The 25693-nt window shown below is 49.7% G+C and overlaps 1 protein-coding gene across 1 annotated transcript in view; it reads left to right on the top strand.

The window, feature by feature from the left end:
* The window catches only part of CLPB (ClpB family mitochondrial disaggregase), a 178032-nt gene extending 164783 nt beyond the window's left edge, over positions 1 to 13249 (top strand). Inside the window, exons 14-16 of the mRNA XM_068266561.1 lie at positions 3108 to 3227; positions 11748 to 11852; positions 12822 to 13249. Of these exons, the coding sequence (XP_068122662.1) occupies positions 3108 to 3227; positions 11748 to 11852; positions 12822 to 13073 (477 nt within the window). The 3' untranslated portion in view covers positions 13074 to 13249. The remainder of the gene's footprint in view (positions 1 to 3107; positions 3228 to 11747; positions 11853 to 12821) is intronic.
* Positions 13250 to 25693: the final 12444 nt, after the last annotated feature.

Genomic DNA, 25693 nt, shown 5'->3' with positions numbered 1-25693 from the left:
TCCGCCCTCCACCACCCTGTATCTTCCGAGTGCCGGACCTACAGGGGGGCTCCAGACCTACAGCACCGCCCTCCACCACCCTGCATCTTCTGAGTGCTGGACCTACAGAGGGGCTCCAGACCTACAGCTCCACTCTCCGCCACCCTGCAACTTCTGAGTGCCGGACTTACAGGGGGGCTCCGGACTTACAGCTCCGCCCTCCACCACCTGCATCTGAGTGCCAGATTTACAGGGGGGCTCCAGACCTACAGCTCCGCCCTCCACCATCTGCATCTTCTGAGTGCCGGACTTACAGGGGGGCTCCGGGCCTACAGCTCTGCCCTCCACCACCCTGCATCTTCTGAGTGCCGAGCTTACAGGGGGGCTCCGGGCTTACAGCTCTGCCCTCCACCACCCTGTATCTTCCGAGTGCCGGACCTACAGGGGGGCTCCGGACTTACAGCTCCCCCCTCCACCACCCTGCATCTTCTGAGTGCCGAACCTTCAGGAGGGCTCTGGACCTACAACTCCGCCCTCCACCACCCTGCATCTTCTGAGTGCCGAACCTACAGAGGGGCTCCAGACCTACAGCTCCGCCCTCCGCTACCCTGCATCTTCTGAGTGCCAGACCTACAGGGGGGCTCGGGACTTACAGCTCCGCCCTCCACCACCTGCATCTGAGTGCCAGACTTACAGGGGGGCTCCGGACCTACAGCTCCGCCCTCCACCACCTGCATCTTCTGAGTGCCGAGCTTACAGGGGGGCTCCGGGCCTACAGCTCCGCCCTCCACCACCTGCATCTTCTGAGTGCCGGACTTACAGGGGGGCTCCGGACCTACAGCACCGCCCTCCACCACCTGCATCTTCTGAGTGCCGGACTTACAGGGGGGCTCCGGGCCTACAGCTCCGCCCTCCACCACCCTGTATCTTCCGAGTGCCGGACCTACAGGGGGGCTCCGGACTTACAGCTCTGCCCTCCACCACCCTGCATCTTCTGAGTGCTGGACCTACAGAGGGGCTCCAGACCTACAGCTCTGCCCTCCACCACCCTGCATCTTCTGAGTGCCGGGCTTACAGGGGGGCTCCGGACCTACAGCACCGCCCTCCACCACCCTGTATCTTCCGAGTGCCGGACCTACAGGGGGGCTCCGGACTTACAGCTCTGCCCTCCACCACCCTGCATCTTCTGAGTGCTGGACCTACAGAGGGGCTCCAGACCTACAGCTCTGCCCTCCACCACCCTGCATCTTCTGAGTGCCGGGCTTACAGGGGGGCTCCGGACCTACAGCACCACCCTCCACCACCCTGTATCTTCCGAGTGCCGGACCTACAGGGGGGCTCTGGACCTACAGCACCGCCCTCCTCGGCATGCATGGTGGCTGTGAGTTCATGGAGAGCAACTCAGTTATTACTACAGAAGTGCCCTGATCTTGCTATTCCCTGCGTGTCTCCCCAGGTGTGGTGCTGTCAGTTCTGATGTACTGCAGTCTGTGTGCGATCTGCATGGTAACTGTGTAGGCCTGGATTTACATCACAGGAGCTTATAGGCACAGATGTCCAAAAGTACTTTAACCTTTGTATCCCAGGTCTTTCAGGAAAAAAAAACGTAAAGGGCACCTGAGGCGAAAATAAATGAAATAAATGATTGTATCTATCTTCCTTCTCCTTAAAAATTACTTTTTAAGATATTCCACGGTTTTATTTTGTTTAAATCTACTTTTTAAGTTTTAACTTTATTATTTTTGCTCAATGACACATTCATTAAAGGATGCCAGAGCTAAAATCTCTGAACTATTGGCCGTTTATCTCTTTCCTGCACTCAGAAGCCATTTTCTGCTAGGAAAGTGTTTTACAGTTGGAATTTCTTATCAGTGAGGGTCACACTGTAGTCACTTCCTGTCTGAGTCAGGACCGAGTCAGCCACTTACATACATGATATTTAACTCTTTCAGGCAGAAAAAAGAAAAAAAACACAACATAGTTATTTGTGTGCTAGGTACTGTTCATACCCATGTCTATCTCATCATGTCAAATGTCACTTCGGGTGTCCTTCCAAAGCACCCCTGACTTTGTGCTTTTCCCATTCTACAGGTGGACTACTCCCCCCTCCATGACCTTTCCCTGCTGCCCACACTGCGCTCCCCCAGCACACCACCTCTCTGTAATGTCAAACATCCCCCCCCCCCCCCCACTCACTCACACTCACAAACTCAGCAACGCACAGTGATGCCATCCTCAGAGACCTCCCTGATGTTTCCATTCATGTGGTGCAATTTACTGCAGAATCGCAATGCATGGGTGTCTACAAAAATACACACACTCACATGATTTCCATTGATTGCCATGGATGATAATCGCGACCGCATCAGGGAGAATCGCGTACCATTACAAGTGCTGCGCGTTGCCATGGCCACTTACGTTGCCTGCTGCGCGAATGTGGGGGAGGGGCCTCAGCTTTGTACTGGTTAAAGCAGATCCAAGATGAAAAGCTAATAATAACAAGTAACTTGTCTATATATCTTATCTGAAGTTTAGATAGTTTACACAGCAAATCTAGCTGCAAACAGCTTCAATAGAACATGATTATTTCTTCCTGTGATACAATGACAGCAGCCATGTTGTTTGTAAACATTACACAGAGGCAGGCTTATCTGCATCTTCGGCACTCAGCCTGTGAAAACCTAATGCCTCTGAAACCTAATGCCTCTGAAATCTCTGGCTAGTAACACCTCCCCCTCCTCCTGCCCAGACTTTGCTCCCATAAGCCTTTGCTACTGTCTGAGAATGCCAAGGCTCTCTGATAAAGTTGTGGGCGAGGCTTGTTTAGTTTATAGGGAATTTGAGTATTAAAACAAAAATAAAAAAGTATTTGGCTTGAGGAATGCCCTATAAACAATAGGAAAGGAACACAATTATGCAATGAGTAAAGTTTATCTCTGATCCACTTTAAAGACACCACCTTTCACACTGGAGACCAGATTTAGTAAGGGGTCCTTGGGCAAGTCTTCCAAACATTACAGGGTGACCTGCTGAGCGCACCCCTAGTGGCTGCAGCTCTGAAGCGCTTCGAGGCCAACTAGAGAAATGTTTTTATAAATTTTAATATTATAAATGATTTTGTCTTGCAGGCCCACTTCCGCAGAGACGAGTTCCTGGGCAGAATCAATGAAATTGTCTACTTTCTCCCCTTCTGCCGCTCTGAGCTGTCCCAGCTGGTCTCCAAAGAGCTGAACATGTGGGCCAAGAAGGTAAGACGGTCAGACCTTGCGTATCTCCAAAATGTCATCATTCTGTGTATAAAATATTTAGTAAAACTCGCTGGTTCTGCTCAGTAGAGACACGGCCTGATGCTGGCCATACATAGCAGGAGCCTGACTAAGGGTGCGTGTGCAAGCTGGACGGAACTCAGGCGAGGAAGCTGTTTGTTAAAGTGGACCTAAACTCTTGCACAGGGCAGAAGGAAAACAGAGAAATGCACCCTTTATGTATTTATAGCGTTTACCCTGTCTAATTCCCCCTCAACTTAAATTACCACTGTAATTTGATGTCTTCAGCTGTGTCAGCTAATTTGTAAACACAGGATGTTAACTCTATGTCTTCTTCCATGAAAGAAGGAAGTAAGCACACTGCAGATTTATTGCAGGATTTCTATCCACTACAATAAAGTTTTTTCTTTTAAGGTGATTATGCTGTTGCTTATCTTTTACAGCAGAGAGGAAGTTCTAAATTTAGGTCCGCTCTAACTAATTTCCTCCTTTCCCAGCACCTTTTAGAGCTTTTTACATCTGTCTGTTTCACTTGACTGCCTGATTGCATGCATTTTGTGAGTGGAAGGAGTTAATACTGACATTTGTTTGATTTAGCCACTCCCCCATTATTAACCAAGAATGCTGACAGCCGCACCTCTACCTGCATAGGCCCCTCTTCACTGCATTTAGGGGCAGCTGTAGACAGTGGCAGACACAGCCAGCAGTGGGCCCCTGTGCAAAATTGTAATTGCGGGCCCCCTACGACCTGCGGCGCGCGTAGTGCGCCGCGGCAAAATATGGGCGTGGATACAACCTGCGGCAAAAAATAGTGGATAGAACCGCGGCAAAAAATGGGCGTGGCAATGACCGGATGAGGGCGGAGCTAACTGTAACTTAAAGCGAACCCGGGGTGAGGGTTTATTTCCTTTTAAACAATACTAGTTGCCTGGCGGCCCTGCTGATCTATTTGGCTGCAGTAATAAACTGAATTACACCAGCAACAAGCATGCAGCTAATCTTCTCAGTTCTGACAATATTGTCAGAACCCCCTGACCTGCTGCATGCTTGTTCAGGGTCTATGGTTGAAAGAATAAGAGGCAGAGGACCAGCACGGCAGCCAGGCAACTGGTATTGCTTAAAAGGAGAGAAATATGGCTGCCTCAATATTATTCTCACCTCAGGTTCCCTTGAAAAGTGCAACGCAAAGACAGTGGGTCCAAGTTTTGGTGACCCTTTCCCCAGAAAATTCACATAATTGTGCAGGTTTTCTCAAGAAAATACACATCATGTCGGCAGATATGCCCAGAAAATCCGTGCAATCATTTCGGCAGATATGCCCAGAAAATACGTGCAATCAAGTCAGCAGATATGCCCAGAAAATACGTGCAATCATGTCGGCAGATATGCCCAGAAAATACGTGCAATCAAGTCGGCAGATATGCCCAGAAAATACGTATAATCAAGTCGGCAGATATGCCCAGAAAATACGTACAATCAAGTCGGCAGATATGCCCAGAAAATACGTGCAATCATGTCGGCAGATATGCCCAGAAAATACGTGCAATCAAGTCGGCAGATATGCCCAGAAAATACGTGCAATCATGTCGGCAGATTTGCGCAGAAAATACATGCAATCATGTGGCAGACCTGCCCAGAACATACACCTGCTAATATAAATAAAAAAACAAAAACATTTACTCACCTGCAGCAGCAGACCTCCTGTCCCAGCCTCCATCCGGCGCGCAGCTCCCATGGGTGGTTGGGTGGATAGGTAGCCTGGTGGGTGGGTGAGTGGGTGGGTGGGTTGGTAGTCTGGTGGGTGGGTAGGTAGCCTGGTGGGTAGGTAGCCTGGTGGGTGGGTTGGTAACTAGCCCGGTAGGTAGGTACGTAGCCTGGTGGGTGGGTAGGTAGGTAGCCTGGTGGGTGGGTTGGTAACTAACACGGTAGGTAGCCGGGTGGGTGGTTAGGCAGGTAGCCTGGTGGGTGGGTAGGTAGGTAGGTAGCCTGGTGGGTGGGTGGGTAGCCGGGTGGGTGGGTAGGTAGCCTGGTGGGTGGGTTGGTAACTAGCCCGGTAGGTAGCCGGGTGGTTGGTTAGGTAGGTAGCCGGGTGGGTAGGTAGGTAGGTAGCCTGGTGGGTGGGTGGGTAGCCGGGTGGGTGGGTAGGTAGCCTGGCGGGTGGGTGGGTAGGTAGGTAGCCTGGTGGGTGGGTAGCCGGGTGGGTGGGTAGGTAGCCTGGTGGGTGGGTTGGTAACTAGCCCGGTAGGTAGCCGGGTGGGTGGTTAGGTAGGTAGCCGGGTAGGTAGGTAGGACGCCTGGTCAGTGGGTAGGTAGCCAGGTGGGTAGGTGGTTAGGTAGCCGGGTGGGTAGGTGGTTAGGTAGCCGGGTGGGTAGGTAGGTAGGTAGCCGGGTGGGTAGGTAGCTTGGTGGGTGGGTAGGTAGCCGGGTGGGTAGGTAGCCTGGTGGGTGGGTAGGTAGCCGGGTGGGTGGTTAGGTAGGAAGCCTGGTGGGTGGGTAGGCAGCCGGGTGGGTAGGTAGGTAGGAAGCCTGGTGGGTGGGTAGGCAGCCGGGTGGGTAGGTAGGTAGGAAGCCTGGTGGGTGGTTAGGTAGTCGAGTGGGTAGGTAGGTAGGAAGCCTGGTGGGTGGGTAGGCAGCCGGGTGGGTAGGTAGGTAGGAAGCCTGGTGGGTGGTTAGGTAGTCGAGTGGGTAGGTAGGTAGGTAGCCGGGTGGGTAGGTGGTTAGGTAGCCGGGTGGGTAGGCAGGTAGCCCTTAGCTATCCGGGTGGGGGGGCCGACTCCTATCCTCCCTCCCTCCCTTCCTCACCTCGGGGGCTCCCCTCCCGATATGCGCGGCGAGAGAGCGAGCGGCGAATACAGGAAGTCTTCAGGGCTCTCCAGGCAGACGCTAGAGGCCCAGCCGCTTGGTCTCCAATATGTCTCCAACTTGGAGACATATCGGAGACCAAGCGGCTGAGCCCTCTAGCGGAGGGCCCTCGTGCGGCGGCACAGCCGTATGTCCGCCACTGGCTGTAGATTTGAATAGAGATGATCTGTGAGATGTTAATTTTCTGAGCTTTGCAGCAAACCAAGTTAAGTGCGAAACTGAGCCAATCCTGGTCAGCAGCCAGCGAGCTTGATTGGTTCAGTTATAGGGCCTGTTTCCACTAGCGTGGAAACCGGGCCAATTTCGCAGTCTCCCCAAAGGCAGATCGCGCGGGGGAAATTCAGCCATAGGGAATAATGGTGCTGCCTGCTGAATCGCTTGCCGCTTGCATTTTTCCATGCAGGGGGCAGCGAATCCCATAGCCATGCATGGCAGCGCTTCCGAGATTTGACTGCGTCCTCGTACAACGAGGAAGTGCCGCTGCGCATCTCGCAGGACGCACGGCGGCTAGTGGAAACAGTTCTTCAAGTTGCGTGCTATATGCAACAAATTTGTTAAATTAGTATCTAATGCAGGGGTCTCAAACTCACGGCCCACGGGCCATTTGCGGCCCTCGATACAATATTTTGTGGCCCTCGCCGGCAAAATCTTCCTTATAGTTCGCTTCAGTGCTCCCAAGTAATCCGCCGCATCCCCACCGCTAAACGAGGGCTGCAGAGCCCCCAAATCGCCCGGGGGCAATCCGCCGGCATTTCCTGGAAGGAGCAGAGCTTTCAGCTTCAGCTCTGCCCCTCCTGACGTCAATCGCCGCACGGATCGCCGCCTCTCCCCGCCCCTCTCTGTGAAGGAAGAGTGAGAGGGGTGGGCAGAGGCGGTGATGCGCCGTGATTGTGAAATTCCTTATGTGGCTCAGCCTCATCCTGACTTTGCCTCCTGCGGCCCCCCCAGGTAAATTGAGTTTGAGACCCCTGATTAATGGATGAGGACTGCATTTGAATACAGCTGAGGGGTCCCTATGCAGTTGTGGGGTGGGGGGGGGGCGTCCAGCAGAGACCTCGGTAACAACCCAGCAGAAGGTATATTACTTCCCAATCCAATCTAAAAAAGGAAGTGTTTGGCTGCTAAAGGGTTAAATGAGATCTTCAATCAATTTGTTTAGATGCTTGCAAGTGCTCCAGGACAATTTATTATAGCACATTTTTCTTTATTTGTTACTTCAAATTAATACTGCTGTAATGTGTAATTATGGCCACGTGTCACTAGGGGGCAGTGTGGGGCAATAACACAGGACTTCTGCTTTGTTTCTATATTTTCTGCTAGTAGAGACATCAAAGCATTTCAAGAATTTACAGCACAAGGAGTTCTGCCGACTGAGGTCAAAAGCACTGCACTTATCTTAAATGAGATGAAGCTGCTAATGGATTAAAGGAAATCTCAGTAGCTCAGTAGCCTTCTGGATGGTCCAAGTCTTCCACCAGTCCACCACTAGGTCTCTACACCTCTTCCACTCATGCTAATCGATTAAGTTTCTCCTGGCTGTGGACGAGCACCCATGGACTAGACGTGCGAGAGTAAGGTCCGCGCATGCCCAGTAAAATGAAGCGCTAGGGAAGGAGCTGTACACCAGCGGATATCTTTCTACTGAGTGTTTGCAGGGTCCAGGAAGCCTCTGGACTATGCTGATGTAATTTCTGCCCTTTACTTTTTCTTTTCTCCTATAATCGCTGAGTCACCTCAGCCTTGCTTGTAAACACAAGTGAGCAGGGGATCGTGTTTCAGATAGGCAGCTAGGCAGGGAAATAAAGGGAACAGGAGTAATATATTATAGATAAAAAGAACCCCCAGCATGCAACTGAATGGCACTGACTACTAAAAGGCCAGTGCACCAAAAGTATGTAATAACTCCAAACCATAACAGCAGCAAGAGTTTTGAATGCAGGATTAGCATCTTTATCACTTAATACACTCAGACCAGTTGCTGTTGAAATCTGATTTTTATGGTAACAATCCCGCTTTAAAAAACATGACTTGTTTGGCTGAATAAAGTTGGCTGCCTCCAGACCTGCACCATCGCCAGGACAGCGGCTGCACGGAAACCGATTTGCATGTTTTTCAGGCCGCTCAGAATGGCTGTAAAGGGAGCGTCGGCGGTCTCTGAGAACGTTCAGACAAACTGACCCTCGTGCTGGGTTTCCATGACAACCAGAGAGCTAAAGCGCTCCCTTCAGGCCCAGCAATAGCCGTTCAGTGTCAGAGGAGAGCTCGGAGCAACAGCCCTGTGGCCAAAAGTGCGCTCCCGGCGCTCGCTGTGGCCTCTTCATTACAGAGAGAGAGAGGAGACTTTGTGAGGGATTTGTGGCTGAGCGGAGCAGAGCTGTCAGCTTCCCTGCGCTGGTAAAAGTGCGACTCCGCTGCTAACCCAATGCCAAGTCTACCGTATTCTGTTTATTATTTTATTAAGGTTATTTTTAAAAATTCAAGCGGTCCTGAATTCAGAACTTCCTTTCTGCTCTAAAAGATAAACACCAGCATAATAACCTTTAAACAAAAAAAACCTTTCCTTGTTACAGAACTCCTCCGAGATGGGGCAGAACTGTTACTTCCTGGTTTGCTGGGAGCACATAGAGGGTTAACCTCCTGTGTTTACATATACCTCTGATCTCAGCACAGATCAGACAGAAGTGTCAGCTCAAATTACACTGATGCATTACTTTCAGATAAGGGAGCATTAGACAGCCTGTTATTTCTAAATACAAACAGGCAGGGCGGGATTTGCAATAATGCGCTGTGCTGGAGGCACGTGCTTACAAGCGCCTGATGATGGAGAGGCAGCTCACTTCCCTCCCTGAGTGCCTCCCTCCCTTTTTCCCTATACAGAGTCCTGATGAGGGTGTAACTGAGAGGTTACTCACCCAACTCTTGGCATTCCACTGACAACATCTCCCTTCAATCAGGAGCACCTCTAGCTACTTAATACTGAGGTTACTTCTGGCTACCTAATGCTAAGGGACACCTGTAGCTACCCATCACGGTTCAGGGCTGTAAGGGAGAAGTGATGGCCGGGCCAGCAGTGCAGTTAGGGGGTTTGGAGGTTCACAGAGAGAAGTCTCGGCTCCCAGGACAGCTGTGACTATAGGCTCCGCTAATGTAAATCCAGGCCTGCAAACAGGGTTAGCATTTCTGTCTTTTCCTGTTCTCCTGTGCATAAGTTTAGGTTCTCTTTAATGGAAAATGGTGCAAAAAGCACCAATCTGACATACAAGCCGGAACTCAAACTTAAAGTGACCCTGAGATATTGGGCCACATCTATAAAATAGACATACCTTGGGCTTCCTCCGGCCTGATAGCTCCCACGCCGTCCTCTTCTGACTCCCCGCTCTTCCGCAGTCGGCCCCGGAAAGTCCCCCAGTCCGGGGCCAACTGTGCATGCGCGGCCTGGAGCGTTCTGCGTCTGCGCATTAGTACTGCGACGGGAGCGAAACGGGGCACGCCTGGCCACACTGTGCATATGCTGACTGGCCCCGACTGGAGGATTTTTGGGGGCCAGCTGCAGAAGAACAGGGAGTCCATAGAGTATGGCAAGGGAGCGATCAGGCCAGAGGAAGCCACAGGTATGTATATATTTTTTAAGGGTCCCCATCTCAGGATCACTTTGAAGGACAACTGATGTGGGAGGAACATGAAGGCTACCATATTTATTTCCTGTTAAACAATACCAGTTGCCTGGCAGCCCTGCTGATCTCTTTGGCGGCAGTAGTGTCTGAATCACACCAGAAACAAGCATGCAGCTAATCTGTCAGATCTGACAATAATGTCAGAAACACTTGATCTGCTGCATGCTTGTTCAGGGGCTATGGCTAAATGTATTAGAGGCAGAGGATCAGGAGGAAAGCCAGGCAACTGGTATTTCTTAAAAGTAAATGATTATGGAAGCCTTCATATATCTCTCACTTCACTTGTCATTTAAAGGGAAGGTCCAAGCAAAAAAAAAAAATGAGTTTCACTTACCTGGGGCTTCTACCAGCCCCATGCAGCTATCCTGTGCCCTCGTAGTCACTCACTGCTGCTCCAGTCCCCCGCCGGCAGCTAGTTCTGCTTCTATCAGCCCCATGCAGCCGTCCTGTGCCCTCGTAGTCACTCACTGCTGCTCCGGTCCCCCGCCACCAGCTAGTTCTGCTTCTACCAGCCCCATGCAGCCATCCTGTGCCCTCGTAGTCACTCACTGCTGCTCCAGTCCCCCGCCACCAGCTAGTTCTGCTTCTACCAGCCCCATGCAGCTATCCTGTGCCCTCGTAGTCACTCACTGCTGCTCCAGTCCCCCGCTGGCAGCTTTCTGACCTCGGAGGTCAGGGCCGAATTGCGTACATTTTTACACATTCCCGCGAGTGCAGGAACATTAACACATACATTTTTACGCGTTAGTGGTGCAAAGCGTACATTTTTGTTCCTGCACTAGCTTGAATGCGTAAAAATGTATGCAATGTGGCCCTGACCTCCGAGGTCAGAAAGCTGCCAGCGGGGGACTGAAGCAGCAGTGAGTGACTACGAGGGCACAGGATGGCTGCATGGGGCTGGTAGAAGCCCCAGATAAGTGAAACTCATTTTTTTTTTTTGCTTGGACCTTCCCTTTAAGTGAATTTTTGGGGGGGCATTGCAGATCGGAATCGTGAATTTCAGACCCGAATGCTGGCATTCCACCACTCATCCCTAATGCTGTTTGTAGCAGACTATCAGTGGAGACAGGTCCTCTTAGCATCCTTATTCCTGTGTGTCAGAGAGGTTAGCACAGCGCAGACCCCGGTAATTGCTAGTTTCTCTGCGGGGTCCCTGGTCCGGCGGTGACCCAGCGTGTCTCCTGTCACCGGCTTATTATCACAGAATAGCTGGGCTGTGTTGGGTGCTCAGACAAGGCCTGCCATTGATTCCTGAGTCACCCATGACACAGAACATGCACACGGCTACATCCCGGACTGCAGAGGTAATTATAGGAGAGGGCTGGTGTCATTGTGTATTGTATCCCTGCTCCAGCTGCCGCCCTGACCCAACACAGACTCCGGCCTCTGCCCAACCGGCATCGACTCCGACCTCTGCCTACTACGCACGACTCCTACCTCTGCCCACCAGACACAGACTCCGACCTCTGCCTACTACACACCGACTCCCACCTCTGCCCACCAGACACCGACTCTGACCTCTGCCCAACAGACATCGACTCCCACCTCTGCCCACCAGACACAGACTCTGACCTCTGCCCAACAGACATCGACTCCGACCTCTGCCTACTACACATGACTCCCAGCTCTGCCCACTAGACACCGACTCCGACCTCTGACTACAACACACAGAGTCCAACCTCTGCCCACCAGACATCAATTCTGACCTTTGCCTACTACACACCGACTCCAACCTTTGCCCACCAGACACCACTTTTCAGACAGTTAGTTCCCAGGCAGTTTGATTTAAAAATCCAACTCAAAGTTTACATTGATCTTTTTTATTGATTAAATGTATATGCGCCGATGCTGGGCGCACACTTGAGCTTTGCGTAAACGCAAGCGTTTTGCCAAAATGTGTTTCACTCATTTCACAGTTTCAAGTTTTTTTAGTGATTTTGAATGTTTTCTCTCTTCTTCTCTCCAGGCCAAGCAGCGCCATGACATCACGCTGCAGTGGGACCGCGAGGTGATGGACGTGCTGGCGGACGGGTACAACGTGCATTACGGAGCGCGATCCATCAAACACGAGGTACGCGGCACCCACTGAGGTCACCACCCCGGGAGGGGTCACTGGATCAGGCATAATATGTTCTACATCCTGAAAATGTTCCTCCTTCACTAGAGGTCAGCTAAACGCCATCTGTAGAGCGCTGGCCGACTTGTCCTGTCCGAATAAGTCAGAGACAGGTCATAAGGGTGCGAGTCATTCCAAACCCTTTCAGTTGGTGCAGGAAGAACAGCCAGTTATGTGCCTTTTTCTGCAGTTTGGCGTTTCACATCCCTCCTGAAGTCTCTGGAGATGGTGCTACCCAGGAAGCAAGCCCTATGGAGCCCTCTGTGAGAACCAGAGGAAGTTCAGGGGGGGGGAGGGAATTGCTGAGATCAATGGCCAGTTCAACAGTTTCTGCTGAGTTGAGGACGAGCTTGTTGACTGCACATCAGAACCCTTGAAGTGAGAGGGATATGGAGGCTGCCATATTTGTTTTTTTTAAACAATTCCAGTTGCCTGGCAGCCCTGCTGATCTCTTTGCCTGCAGTAGTGTCTGAATCACACCAGTCACACTTCAGTCAGAAACACCTGATCTGCTGCATGCTTGTTCAGGGTCTATGGCTAATAGTATTAGAGGCAGAGGATCAACAGGACTGCCAAGCAATGTGCATTGTTTAAAAGGAAATAAATATCTTGGCCTCCATATCTCTCTCACTTCAGGTGTCTTTAAAAAATAATAACAGTAACACTATATAGAAAGGTAAAAGCTGATTAATCCAAGCCCCCCTATGCTTTACAGTATATCTAGAAATGGTCAGCAATGCTAATTCCAGTCTGAATGCAAATGATGTCCAGATTGCCATTGGGCCAATCAGAACTATGAGGAAGTGCATGTGATAGGCCCAGTGCCAGGCTGCATACAATTTGCATTCAGGCTGGAATTAGCATCTGTAATGAGAAGGTGTGTCCCTGTGCAGTGACCTCAGTAACCTTGCTGTGTTCTGATAGGTGGAGAGACGGGTGGTGAACCAGCTGGCGGCGGCGTATGAGCAAGACCTCCTCCCGCGAGGCTGCACGCTGAGGATAGCCGTGGAGGACTCAGACAAGCACCTACTGAAAGGCAAATCCCAAGAGCAGGAAGAGGAGGGCGTGGACAGGAAACAGCCCCGCCTCCGCCTGGAGATCATCGAGCAGGGGCGCAAATCACGCAAACTGGACATCATGGAGCCTCTGTCCTTGGGGGACGCCACGCTTCCCTGAATCCAGACCACTCCCACCAAGGAGGAGGATCCAATCTGCTGCCAGGAGGGCGGAGCTGTGACCATCATCCAGGACTAACAGCCTGACCATAGCTGCTGGGTCTGAGCCCCACCTATGGATGGAAACCCGTCACAAACGCTGCCATTACTCACAACTAAAAATGCACGTGTGTGTGAGCTGCTGTGTTCATCCTCTGGCTGCAGCATATTTGGTCTCACTTACCTGGAACAAGTATGCAGACATCAGGAAAGAGTGTGACCACCTGATGTGCTGACCTGCTCCAGGGAAGGGACTTAGTCACAGGATCCAGATGACAGAGAAGAAGTATTTATCTGGGCGACCTTCTGCTGTGCCAGCCGCCTCGTGACTGTGTTACTTTAAAGGACACCTGAAGTGAGAAGAATATGGAGGCTGCCATATTTATTTCCTTTTAAACAATACCAGTTGCCTGGCTGTCCTGCTGATCTATTTGTTTAGTGTCGGAATCACACTTGAAACAAGCATGCAGCTAATCTTACACTTCAGTCAGAACACCTGATCTGCTGCATGCTTGTTCAGGGTCTGTGGCTAAAAGTATTAGAGGCAGAGGATCAGCAGGATAGCCAGGTATCTGGTATTATTTAAAAGGAAATAAATATGTCATCCTCCGTATCCCTCTCACTTCAGTTGAAGGATCTGTTATTTTCTTGCAGGTTTCACCATGGGTTTATTTTAAAAGACAACTTAACTAAGAAGGATATAGAGGCTGCCATATTTATTTTCTTATATACTATGCACATTGCCTGGCTGTCCTGCTGATCCTCTGCCTCTAATAACATTAGCCATAGACCCTGAACAAGCATGCAGCAGATCAGGTGTTTCTGACTGAAGAGTGACAGGATTAGCTGCATGCTTGTTTCTGGTGTGTGATTCAGACACTACTGCAGCCAGAGATCAGCAGTGCTGCCAGGCAACCGGTATTGTTTAGAAGGAAATAAATATGACAGCCTCCGTATACCTCTCACTTTGTCCCTTTAAAGTTGTAATCGATCCCTTCCCAAACAAATTAGTGGTCAGGGATGCTGACAGTCAGTTATCAAAGGTGTGTAATAAGTAAAAGTGAACTGAAAAGTGAATGATGGATTTTTTTTCTTAATGTGCAAAAGTTTTGGCGCCCATATTAATATCAGTAAATGATGGAAATTTGGGCCCCCGTTGCGCCCAATAACCAACGCCCGATATTTTATCAGCAGCGTGGGCACCCAAATTTCAATATTCACCAATTTTAACATGGGTGCCTAGGGGGCGCCCAAACTTAGCAGCACACAATATTTTTGTTTTGGAGCGACGAGCACAATAATCGCCTGGTTTGCTGCAGGGGGGGGAGGCGTTTAGGGTTAGGCATCTGGGAGGGGCTAGGTTAGGTTTGGAGGGGTCAATTAGAGTAAGGCACCAACGGGGGCAGTGGTTAGTATTGGGCATCAGCAGGGGGGGTGGTTAGGATTAGGCACAAATGGGGGAGGGGGGGTGGGTTAGGGTTAGACATCGGCAGGGAGGAGGTGGTTAGTGTTGAGCATTGGTAGGGGCGGGTTAGGCATTGGTAGAGGAAGGTCTCATGTGAGAATAGCCTCAGGTTTAGCGGTAGTAGAATAGCTGTAAACTTTACAGAATTACCACAGTACAGTAGTAGAATATTGGTAATTTTACAGATGGACAGATTGCACATTTCCCCCAGTGGTCTTTTTGCACGCAACGGATGCCAGCGCGCTGTCAGTGCTGAGCCTGCAAGTGCTTGGTAGACCCACAGGAGCAGTTGCTAGGTAGTGGACACATTGCTGTCAGCTGCCCATGTAGAAGAGGCCTGAGCCGGCATCCTGTACAGGTGTTCTTGTGAAGGCTTTGGTGCAGGTGGGGGAAGCGGTGGTAGAACTCTGCCAGGGAAGCGGATTGTAACATTTGCTTCGCTCGCTCCTTATTTTGACTCAAATCACTGAAACTTCACAGCACAAACTCCGCACATCACTTCATGAGGTCACAAGGTGGAGAACTGTCACAGAGGAATGTCGCAGCCACCACAATGTCCCCATCTGCATGTGACGGCCGGCAAACAGAGATGTCAGGTCAGCAATGTCCGGTCATGTCAGGCAAGATGGCCGGGAACACCTCCTGTGTCCCTGGCTCATTCCTCAGCCTTGTATCCTGGCTTCAGCTATTGTCTCCAGACATAATCATTGTGACAAGTGGATGAGGACCCCCTCCCACCAGCCGCCCTCCCACATTGTTACCAGAAAGTGTCCCAGCTCCAACAGCCGCGTCCGCCCAACACCAACTGCTTTTACCCAGCGTCACAAGAGGACCACACTGCCGCCCACTTACCCAGCAACACAAGATGGCTGCCCTGCCGCCCACCTACCCAGCGTCACAAGATGGCTGCCCTGCCGCCCACCTACCCAGCGTCACAAGATGGCTGCCCTGCCGCCCACCTACCCAGCGTCACAAGATGGCCGCACTTACGCCCACCTACCCAGCGTCACAAGATGGCCACACTGCCGCCCATCTACCCAGCATCACAAGATGACCACACCGCCGCCCACCTACCCAGCATCACAAGATGGCCGCACTGCCGCCCACCTACCCAGCGTCACAAGATGGCCGCACTGCCGCCCACCTACCCAGCGTCACAAGATGACCGTACTGCCGCCCACCTACCCAGCATCACAAGATGGCCGCACTGCCGCCCACCTACCCAGCGTCACAAGATGGCCACCCTGCCGCCCACCTACCCAGCATCACAAGATGGCCGCACTTACGCCCACTTACCCAGCATCACAAAATGGCCACACTGTCACCCACCTACCCAGCATCACAAGATTGCCACCCACCTACCTGGCCAGGAAACCGCAGAGAGCGGTCATATATTGTATTATAAGAATGACTATAAAGAGAAATGGGATAGTTGTATATGCAAGATGTGAAAAATATTGTAAAATAAATTGAGGCTTTTGGAAGAAATCCACTCGGAGTATTCTGTTTTACTGTAACAATTCCTGCGGCTGCTATAAACGTTTGTGGCCTTTTTGTGTTGAATGTATCCTGGAGCTGCCTCTATGAGAGGGTCCAGTCTCTTCACATATCCAATCTCTATTGTCCAATTTTACCCCCTCCGTGTAGTATGAGGGTTTACCTACACAATCTGCTCATAGTATTCAATATCTGTTGGCCAATTTTTATAGTACATGGAGATGGTAAAATTTGCCAATCAAAATTAAAAGAAACCTTAACCTCCTGCCGACCACGCAGCGGCAGCTTCAGGACCGTTCAACGCCAATTGGCGTGAAGTCCTGGGACGGGGTTTTGCAGGTGATCGCACACATCTCCACTTGGATGACGGAGCTTTGACATCAGTCTCCCAGTGGCGATCGCTGCTAGGAGACTGTTAGACGGCAAAACTGTCGTCTATTTACAATGTACAGTGCTGCGATCTATGGCAGCTCTGTACTGGGGACAGCCGTGTCACTCGGCTGTCCCTAGAGGAGGCTCTAGAGCGATTGGCTGTTATAGACTGATGCCTGTGACAGCGGATTGCTGTGATTGGCTGGCGGAGGGAGGGATTGTAATAATAACAAATTTAAAATTAGAATAAAAAATAAACATTGGGGGGAGCGATCAGACCCCACTAACAGATAGCTCTGTTGGTGGGCAGAAAAGGGGGGGGGATCACTTGTGTGCTGAGTTGTGCAGCCCTGCAGCTAGGCCTTAAAACTGCAGTGGCCTGATTTGTAAAAGATAGCCTGGTCACTAGAGAGGAGTGTAAGCCTATGGTCCTTAAGTGGTTAACTGAGAGGGATATGGATGTTTCCTTTTAAACAATACCAGTGTCCTGGCAGTCCTGCTGTTTTCTTTGGCTGCAGTAGTGACTGAATCACACACATTATTATTAGTATTATTAGTATTTATTTGATTATATAACGCCAATATATTATGCAGCGCTGTACAATAAATAGAGCTATGGACAATTATATTAGGGGTGATAGACAACACAATACAGGTAATAAGCAGTAAGATACAACAATGCCAGATCATGTACTGGAGTAGGAGTCCCAATAATACATTTCACATTAAGGGGCCCATACACTCAGCCGATTTTCTGGCCGACTGATCGATCCCGATCGATCGATCGATTGATGGTTTGCAAATGGTCGATTTCGATGGATTTCCATCGAACTGGCAGGGTGGAAAATTTAGGTCGATCTGATGAGATTGCTTATCAGTTTGCATTGGCCTTAATGGAAATCTGATGGCAAAAATATGCCATCAGATCGAATTTCAATAGATTTTAAACTGAAATCTATTGGAATTCTATCCTGGTAAACAATGTTCTAAAAACGCATCAGATAGATCATCCGATGCATTTCTTATCTATCTGCTGCCAATCTGACGAGTGTATGGGCACCTTTACTCTGTGGGTAGAGTGCATGATCAGGTACGATAACACAAGGAGAAAGGACCCTGCCAAAGGCTTACAATCTAGAGGGAGGAGGCGGTAACGTGATAGGAGTTGGGCTGCATCAAGAGGTTCTCGGCAGAGAGAGAGAGTTGAAGTTGTATAGGCCTCCTTGAAGAGAGGAGTTTTGAGGGCTAGTTGGGTAAGCCTGCTGGGAAGTGGGAGAAAGTTCCACAGGGTGGGGGCAGCTCTAGTGAAGCACTGTAGTCGTGCATGGGAGTGCAAGGTGCGTGGGGTGGTTAGGAGGAGGTTGTTGGAGGAGCGAAGTGGTCGACCAGGTCGGAGATGTAGGTCGGGGCAGGACGTGTATAGATTTGTAGGCCATACATGGGATCTTAAAGCTGATTCTGCAGCGTATTGGAAGCCAGTGAAGGGATTTGCAGAGGGGAGTTGTGGAGACAGAGCCATGGAAGGTGTAGATTAGTCTTATTGCTGCATTCATGATGGATTGTAGGGGGGCCACGCAGTTCAGAGGAAGGCCTGACAGGTAGGGTGTTGCAGTAGTCCAGGCGGGAGATGATGAGGGCATGGACATGGAGTTTGGCAGTGTCCAGGATCAGGAAGGGCCAGATCATGGAGATGTTGCGTAAATGGCCCTCATTTTTCATCTGCTGTCTAAAATAACATTTCAGCAACCAGGGCCATATGCAATTCACTTTTTTTTTTTCCTTCTGAGTTTTCTACTAGAAGATAATTGTTCATATTCAATTTAAATTAAGTTTTTAGCACTTTGCAATGGAAAAAGTACCAAAAAGTGGGGGAAGAAGTACTGTGAAAATGATTTTAAGTATTTGTTTGCTTGCTGAGTTGAAAATATCACCTGGGAGAGAACTCAGGTGAAAGGGTGAATTGCATATGGCCCACTGTGATTGAAAAAGTACCAGCAACTAACTGGAAAAAGTTCTGTCAAAATGATTATTTTCTTGCTTGCTGGTGGCTTAAAAGGCATTTTATTATAAGATGGGAGAATACTCAGGAGAAAAACTTGAATAGGGCCTCACTCACTTAAAAGATGCTGTAAACAGTGACAATTGTTTTGTCCGTCAGATGTTGCGTGTGTTACCCATCCTTAGATGCTAGGCTATAGCACAGAGAAATCCCCTCTCCTGTCAGATAGCCTCCGTTAGAGCCCGAGCATTGATGTGGCAGACACTGGTGGGGGGTTCTGTATCCCCCTCCCTGGCAGTATTGTCCCTCCGCCTGTGTCCAGGTGTCCTGCGGCCTCTAAATTACATTACAATGCAGATTCTGGTGGAGAACTGTCCCAGCTGTACAGAACAGGCAGCAGTTTAGGCAAATGAGCTCCGCTGACACAGCAGAGACCCCCTGGATTGACACGGTGCAGACCCCCTGGGCTATTTGTTTTTATCTGGGAGAGTTTTTATTGGCTGAGAAGACAGCAGTTGCAAACTTTACAGACAGTTCAGCTCCTTTTATCAGGGGCAGTGTAATCATGATAGATAGATAGATAGATAGATAGATAGATAGATAGATAGATAGATAGATAGATAGATAGATAGATAGATAGATAGATAGATACTGTATTATTTGGACCATTAAGCCCCATACACATGCTCAACAGCGGTCATTTATGCAGCACAATTGTCAAGACTTTTATTGTGAAACAAGTTGAACAACCAAAAAAAAGTTGCTTGCAATTGTTCACACAAGTGATAAAACGTCAATAAAACTGTTGGATTGACATCTTATCAGTCTTATCACTTGTGTGAACAATAGCAAGCAACTTTCTTTTTTTTTGGTTGTTTCACAACAAAAGTTGTTTGACAATTGTGCTGCAGAAATGACCGCTGTTGAGCGTGTGTATGGGGCTTAATGCTGGGAATACACAATGACATTTTTCAGCAGATTTGCTGTGTTTGATTTTCCGATCGTTTTTCTGATTGATTTCCACTTCTATGAGAAATCGATCAGAAAAACAATCGAAAATCAGATCGGACCTGTTGGAAATGATCTATCGAAACATCTATCTGCCAACAAATCTCATGGTGTATTCCCGGCATAAGACTCACCTTTTCTCCCTCTGAAGTGAGGGAAAAAAGTCACTGTGTCTTATAGTCCATATGCAGGGAGTTCCTGACTTGTGAGCGCCTGCCAATACCAACCTCCAACCCGCCACAATGTTGGGAACTCCCTGTACTGTGCCCATGCAGAGGAGGACATGGGGGACAAACTGAGGACACAACGGGGACAGTGGAGGACACAGGGAGACACAAGGGAGCATAATTCACAATGGTTCTCTGAAAAGAATTGATTCAGAAGAAATTGATTCCTACCATACCTAATCTACATACGTATCCCATCTGAGCAGTGATGGTGATGTCTAGGAGAAGTCGTAGAGAAGCATGTGATCAGTTTGGTCAGGTGATAGATATGTAGGTCTCTGGTTTGCTCGAGTCAGGTAAAAAGGGCTCAAGCAGGATATAATCACAGCAAATCAGAGCTTTACTAATGTGTCAGCTGATCAAACATGATCACATGTTTCTGCATGAGCTTTCCTAGACACGGCCATCACTGCTGAGCAGCTCAGAGAGTGTATCCAGAGGACAGGCATGACAGACAGGATTTAGTACTTTCAGGAGAAGGTCTCCCATGGCAACCTCCATTTTTCTCACATGACCGGTTTACAAGAAGTAGGAGGGGCTCAGACCGCTGCATCACCTGCTCCACGACACGGCGGTCCGGTTTCCTGTGTGACGCCATTACTGTAAACGCCAGCAGATAACATCTCTGTAATCATTGCTAGTGTATGTGCAATGTGCTCCAACCCCCGCACGCGTTCCACGCCGGATCAGCACGCTGGAACGCCGCCCGCCAGCTGCCCTAATTTATAGATAAATAATGGAGAGGGCCCAGATTGTTTTATTTGTTTTTAATTGTGTTGCAGGGAAGGAGTGGCGCAGCCTCTCGGCAAACAGAGCGAGAGCCCCGTGTCCGATGACACGCCGGATGAATGAGAGGATCGGGCCGGGAACAATAACGCTGCCAACCTCCAAGGGGGGGAGGGAGGGGGGTCTCTGCCTGTGACGAGAGCAATTCAATTAGCGTCAGCCCCTGGCCCTGTGCGGGGGGCGATAATTCGATTACGGGAGTCAGCCTGGAGAGACACAATGGCAGAGGAGCCGCGGCGTTCGCAGATACTCTGTGTTATTAAACCTCTCCATGCAGCTCGGGGTCCCCAGCACAACGCCATAGTGCCGCTCAGCATATTGGGGGGAAACGCACAAAGCGCTAGAAATGGTCTGTGAGAGAGAATGGTTAACAATTCCCGGTTGTTTCCTGTACATGTCTTTGCAAAAACAAGATCTGTGATATTTTATAAAAACCATGGAAGACAATGGGGGGGCGGGGGTCTTAAAGGACAAATGAAGTGAGAGGGACATAGAGGCTGACATTTTTTAGACAATGAAAATAACCTGGCTGTCCTGCTGATCCTCTGCCTCTTATACTGTTAGTCATAGACCCTGAACAAGCATGCAGCTGAGATCAGATGTTTGACTTAAAGGGCAACTGTAGTGAGAGGTATATGGAGGCTGCCGTATTTATTTCCTTTTAACCAATACTGGTTGCCTGGCAGCCCTGCTGATCTATTTAAGTGCAATATAGTATCTGAATCACACCAGAAACAAGCATGAAGCTAATCTGTCAGATCTGACAATAATGTCAGAGCACCTGATCTGCTGCATGCTTGTTTAGTGTCTATGGCCAAAAATATTAGAGGCTGAGGATCAGCAGGACAGCCAGGCAACTGATATTGCTTAAAAGGAAATAAATATGGCAGCCTCAATATCCCTCTCACTTCAGTTGTCCTTGAAAGGATACATTCGAGCTGCTCCCCCCAAAAAATAGATCTACTTACCCCTGGCACCCTATCTGTCCCTTGCCGCAGCTCCAGTGTCCTGGGATCCCCTCCGTTCCAGATGCTGACCTCGCCAGGGTGGTGCAGTTGCCTGCGCGAGCGCTACTCGGGGTCCCCCTCACATGGTCTGGAGTGTTCTGTACAGGCACAGTACTTCTGCACCGCGTAGACGCAGTAGATGCCAACCTGGCATCTGGAACGGAGGGGATCCCGGGACTCTGGAGCTGCGGTGAGGGACATATCGGCTGCCAGGGGCTGGAGGAAGCCCCAGGTAAGTAAATCTTGGGGTTTTTTGGGTAGGTCAGATGTATCCTTAAAGGAATCATCAAGCTAAAAATAAAAAATGAGGTTTACCTTGCAACCGACTGTCCCACGCTGACCGCTCTGCTCTTCGCCGCTGTCCTGGGCTCCCTGCACGGTGCAGTGGATGACCTCGAGGTCCTCCTTACTGCGTCTGTGTAAAGCGCCTCTGTCAATCATACTAGTTCTGCGCCTGCGCAGTGCGCCGCGGACAATGTGGCCATGATTGACAGTGGCGCTTCACGCAGGCGCAGTAAGGAGAACCTCGAGGTCTACCTCAACAGCGTGCAGGGAACCCAGGACGGCGGCAGAGAGTGGAGCGGTCAGCGTGGGACAGTCGGCTGCAAGGGGCTGGAGAAACCCCCAGGTGTGTAAAGCTGATTTTTTTATTTTTAGCCTGATTATTCCTTTAAGGGCATATCCACACTATAAGCGCTTTTCTGAGCGCTTTGTGATTGATTAGCACTTTTTAAACATATCTCCCAATCACTTTCACTAAAATCGTGGTAAAAATCGATGTGATTTTTCACGAGTGATCTCCGTGATTTTTACCGAGATTTTCATTAAAGTGAATGGGAGAAATGTTTAAAAAGCGCTCCGAAAGTGCTAATCAATCACAAAGTGCTCAGAAAAGCGCTTATAGTGTGGATCCAGCCTAAGGCCTTGCTCACACTTGTGAACAAGGCCTTAAAGCAAACCTGAAGTGAAAATAAACTTTCGAGATAATGAATTGAACCTGTAGTACAGCTAAGAAATGTAACATAGTAGTGAAGAATATCATTATTTTCCAGCACAGGAAGAGTTAAAAAAAACACAAGCAGATGCCGACCTGGCGAGGTTGACAGCTGCACCGGAGAGGACCTGGAGCCACTGGAGCTGCGGCGAGGGCACAGGTCGGCTGCCAGGGGCTGGAGGAAGCCCGAGGTAAGTGGATTTCTTTTTTTCAGTTCCTCGGACCTACCCTTTAAGTTGTTATCTGTGCAAAAGAGCTTCTCTGAGCTCATGTGTTCTAAAGCTTATACAGTAGGAAATACATATGGCAGTCTCCATATCCCTCTCTTTACAGTTGTCCTTTACATTTGATCAATATCATTGCTGAACTAGTTGGCCTTAATTTTATCACCTGAGTTAGGCAAGTAGGAAAAAACACTTGCGGGACAAATTTGATGGGTCTGCAGGACAAACTTGGTCCGTGGGCCTGAGTTTGACATATTTATACTTTAAAGTTTTGATATGAAGGCTTATTGGCTGGTGGAGGCCTGGAGACTATGGAGGTAACCAGGGGTGCAAGGGATTCTGGGAAGGCACAAGCTCCTCACCTGCTCTATGGTAGTTGCAGTCTGGTGACAGTATCCCAGGGGGTATAACATTGCAGACAGGCCCGGGGCTGTTTCGTGTGAGCTACAGTTGGTGGCTTCAGGTTGTCTCCTTCTATCTCCTTTTCTGGTGGCTTTGGTTTCCTAATCAGAGGGAGGTCTGTTGTGTGTTTAGTAGATTCTCTAGGAGTCCGGAGCTTCCCTTTCACATACCTTTGGGAAAGTCCAGGCCTTCTCGCACAGACCACGTCTAGGAAACCCAGAGGGACTCTTCCGATGCAGATAAATCAGATTGCCGAATACGCCCCATCAGCATCGTCTCGCTGGTGTTTGGTGACGTGGCTGCTCATCTTGTTGGCAATGCTTGATGACGTGGCTGGTCATCTCGCTGGTGGTGTTTGACGTGGCTGGTCATCTCGCTGGTGGTGTTTGACATGACTGGTCATCTCGCTGGTGGTGTTTGGTGATGTGGCTGGTCATGTCGCTGGTGGTGTTTGGTGACGTGGCTGGTCATCTCGCTGGTGGTGTTTGACGTGGCTGGTCATCTCGCTGGTGGTGTTTGACGTGGCTGGTCATTTCGCTGGTGGTGTATGGTGACGTGGCTGGTCATCTCGCTGGTGGTCTTTGGTGACATGGCTGGTCACCTCGCTGGTAGTGTTTGGTGACGTGGCTGCTCATCTTGTTGATGATGTTTGGTGATGTGGCTGGTCATCTCGCTGGTGGTGTTTGGTGATGAGGCTGGTCATCTCGCTGGTGGTGTTTGGTGACGTGGCTGGTTATCTCGCTGGTGGTGTTTGGTGACGTGGCTGGTTATCTCGCTGGTGGTGTTTGGTGACGTGGCTGGTTATCTCGCTGGTGGTGTTTGGTGACGTGGCTGGTTATCTCGCTGGTGGTGTTTGGTGACGTGGCTGGTCACCTTGTTGGTGATGCTTGGTGACGTGGCTGGTCATCTCGCTGGTGGTGTATGGTGACGTGTGGCTGGTCATCTCGCTGGTGGTGTTTAGTGACGTGGCTGGTCATCTCGCTGGTGGTGTATGGTGACGTGGCTGGTCATCTTGCTGGTGGTGTTTGGTGACGTGGCTGGTCATGTCGCTGGTGGTGTTTGGTGACATGGCTGGTCATTTTGTTGGTGGTGTTTGGTGACGTGGCTGGTCATCTCGCTGGTGGTGTATGGTGACGTCACTGGTCATCTCGCTGGTGGTGTTTGGTGACATGGCTGGTCATGTCGCTGGTGGTGTTTGGTGACGTGGCTGGTCATGTCGCTGGTGGTGTTTGGTGACATGGCTGGTCATCTCGCTGGTGGTGTTTGGGGACGTGGCTGGGCATCTCGCTGGTGGTGTATGGTGACGTGGCTGCTGATCTCGCTGCTGGTGTTTGGTGACGTGGCCGGTTCACGTAGAGTTCTCCAGTGAGAATGATGGGGACTCATCGCGGGATAATGACCATTGCTGCAGGATCTACCACAGGAAGAGTCATTTCCAGCTAACGAGCAATTATCAGGATAACTGGCTGCTTAATAAGGTATAAAAGTTCAGCCGGGGTCGGGATCTGTTCGTCCGCAGCAGCTATTCATCAGTGGTGATATTATAATGTTGATTAGCCGAGATGCAGATCACCCGAAACACGGTGTGCACCAGCACAAGACTATTATATAGAGTCACCGCAACAGCATAGAAGAAGAATGCAGTAAATTATTCAGGATTCCCACTTTTACGTCGCTTATCCTGCCTTCAGCATCAGAAACACTTCCTATGTACTGTACATTGCTGTATGTTGTCCTTCCCAGCGATGCTTAGCCAAGGCTGATTATTAAGCAGAATCTTCCTCTCAGAGAATTCTGGGACACAAGGTGTTGTTTCTGCTCACTTCGGAACACAACAAACATACATTCCGCAGTGATGCACCTGCCAACAGAAAAAATGTCTCCAGCTACAATTTCAGAATGTAAATCAAGGTGAAGAAAGATTTAACAATGGGCAAACAGTGACTAAATCATTTATAAAGTACGGTAATATGTAATATAAAAGCAATTTTAATCATTAGGTTACATTCATATATAGGACACCTGAAGTGAGGAGGCTGCCATATTTATTTCCTTTTAAACAATACCAGTTGCCTGGCTGTCCCCCAATCCTCTGCCGCTAATACTTTTAGCCATAGTCCCCGAGCAAGGATGCAGACCATGGGCTTGATTCACTATGCGGTGCTAACCTACTTAGCACGTCTAAAGTCTTTAGGCACGCTAACCAGGGTGCTAAGTAGGTTAGCATTGGTTTTCTCAATCAGATCGCGCGCAAAACTAAGTCCCATAGGCTTTAATGGGCACTTTGCGCGGAGCGCCCTGCGCTCTGTGCAGTGCGCGCGTAAAGTTTTACGCGCATAAAGTTTTGCGCGTAAAGAAAAGCTCGTTTAGACGTGCTAAGGGGGTTTTCACAGGCGTGATAACAGCACCGCTTTGTGAATCGAGCCCCAAATGTTTCTGACTAGTGATGTAGTGAACATGAAATTTTCGGTTCACGAACTGCAAAAGTTCACCAACAGGTGAATCTGGAGAACCGCTATAGACTTCAATGGGCAGGTGAATTTTAAAACCTACAGGGTTGGTTTCCGGCCACAAAAGTGATGGAAAAGTTGTTTCAAGGGG

The sequence above is a fragment of the Hyperolius riggenbachi genome, chromosome 2 (genome assembly GCF_040937935.1).
Source record: "Hyperolius riggenbachi isolate aHypRig1 chromosome 2, aHypRig1.pri, whole genome shotgun sequence".
NCBI lineage: Eukaryota > Metazoa > Chordata > Amphibia > Anura > Hyperoliidae > Hyperolius > Hyperolius riggenbachi.
This window is presented reverse-complemented; position numbering and strand designations above follow the sequence as displayed.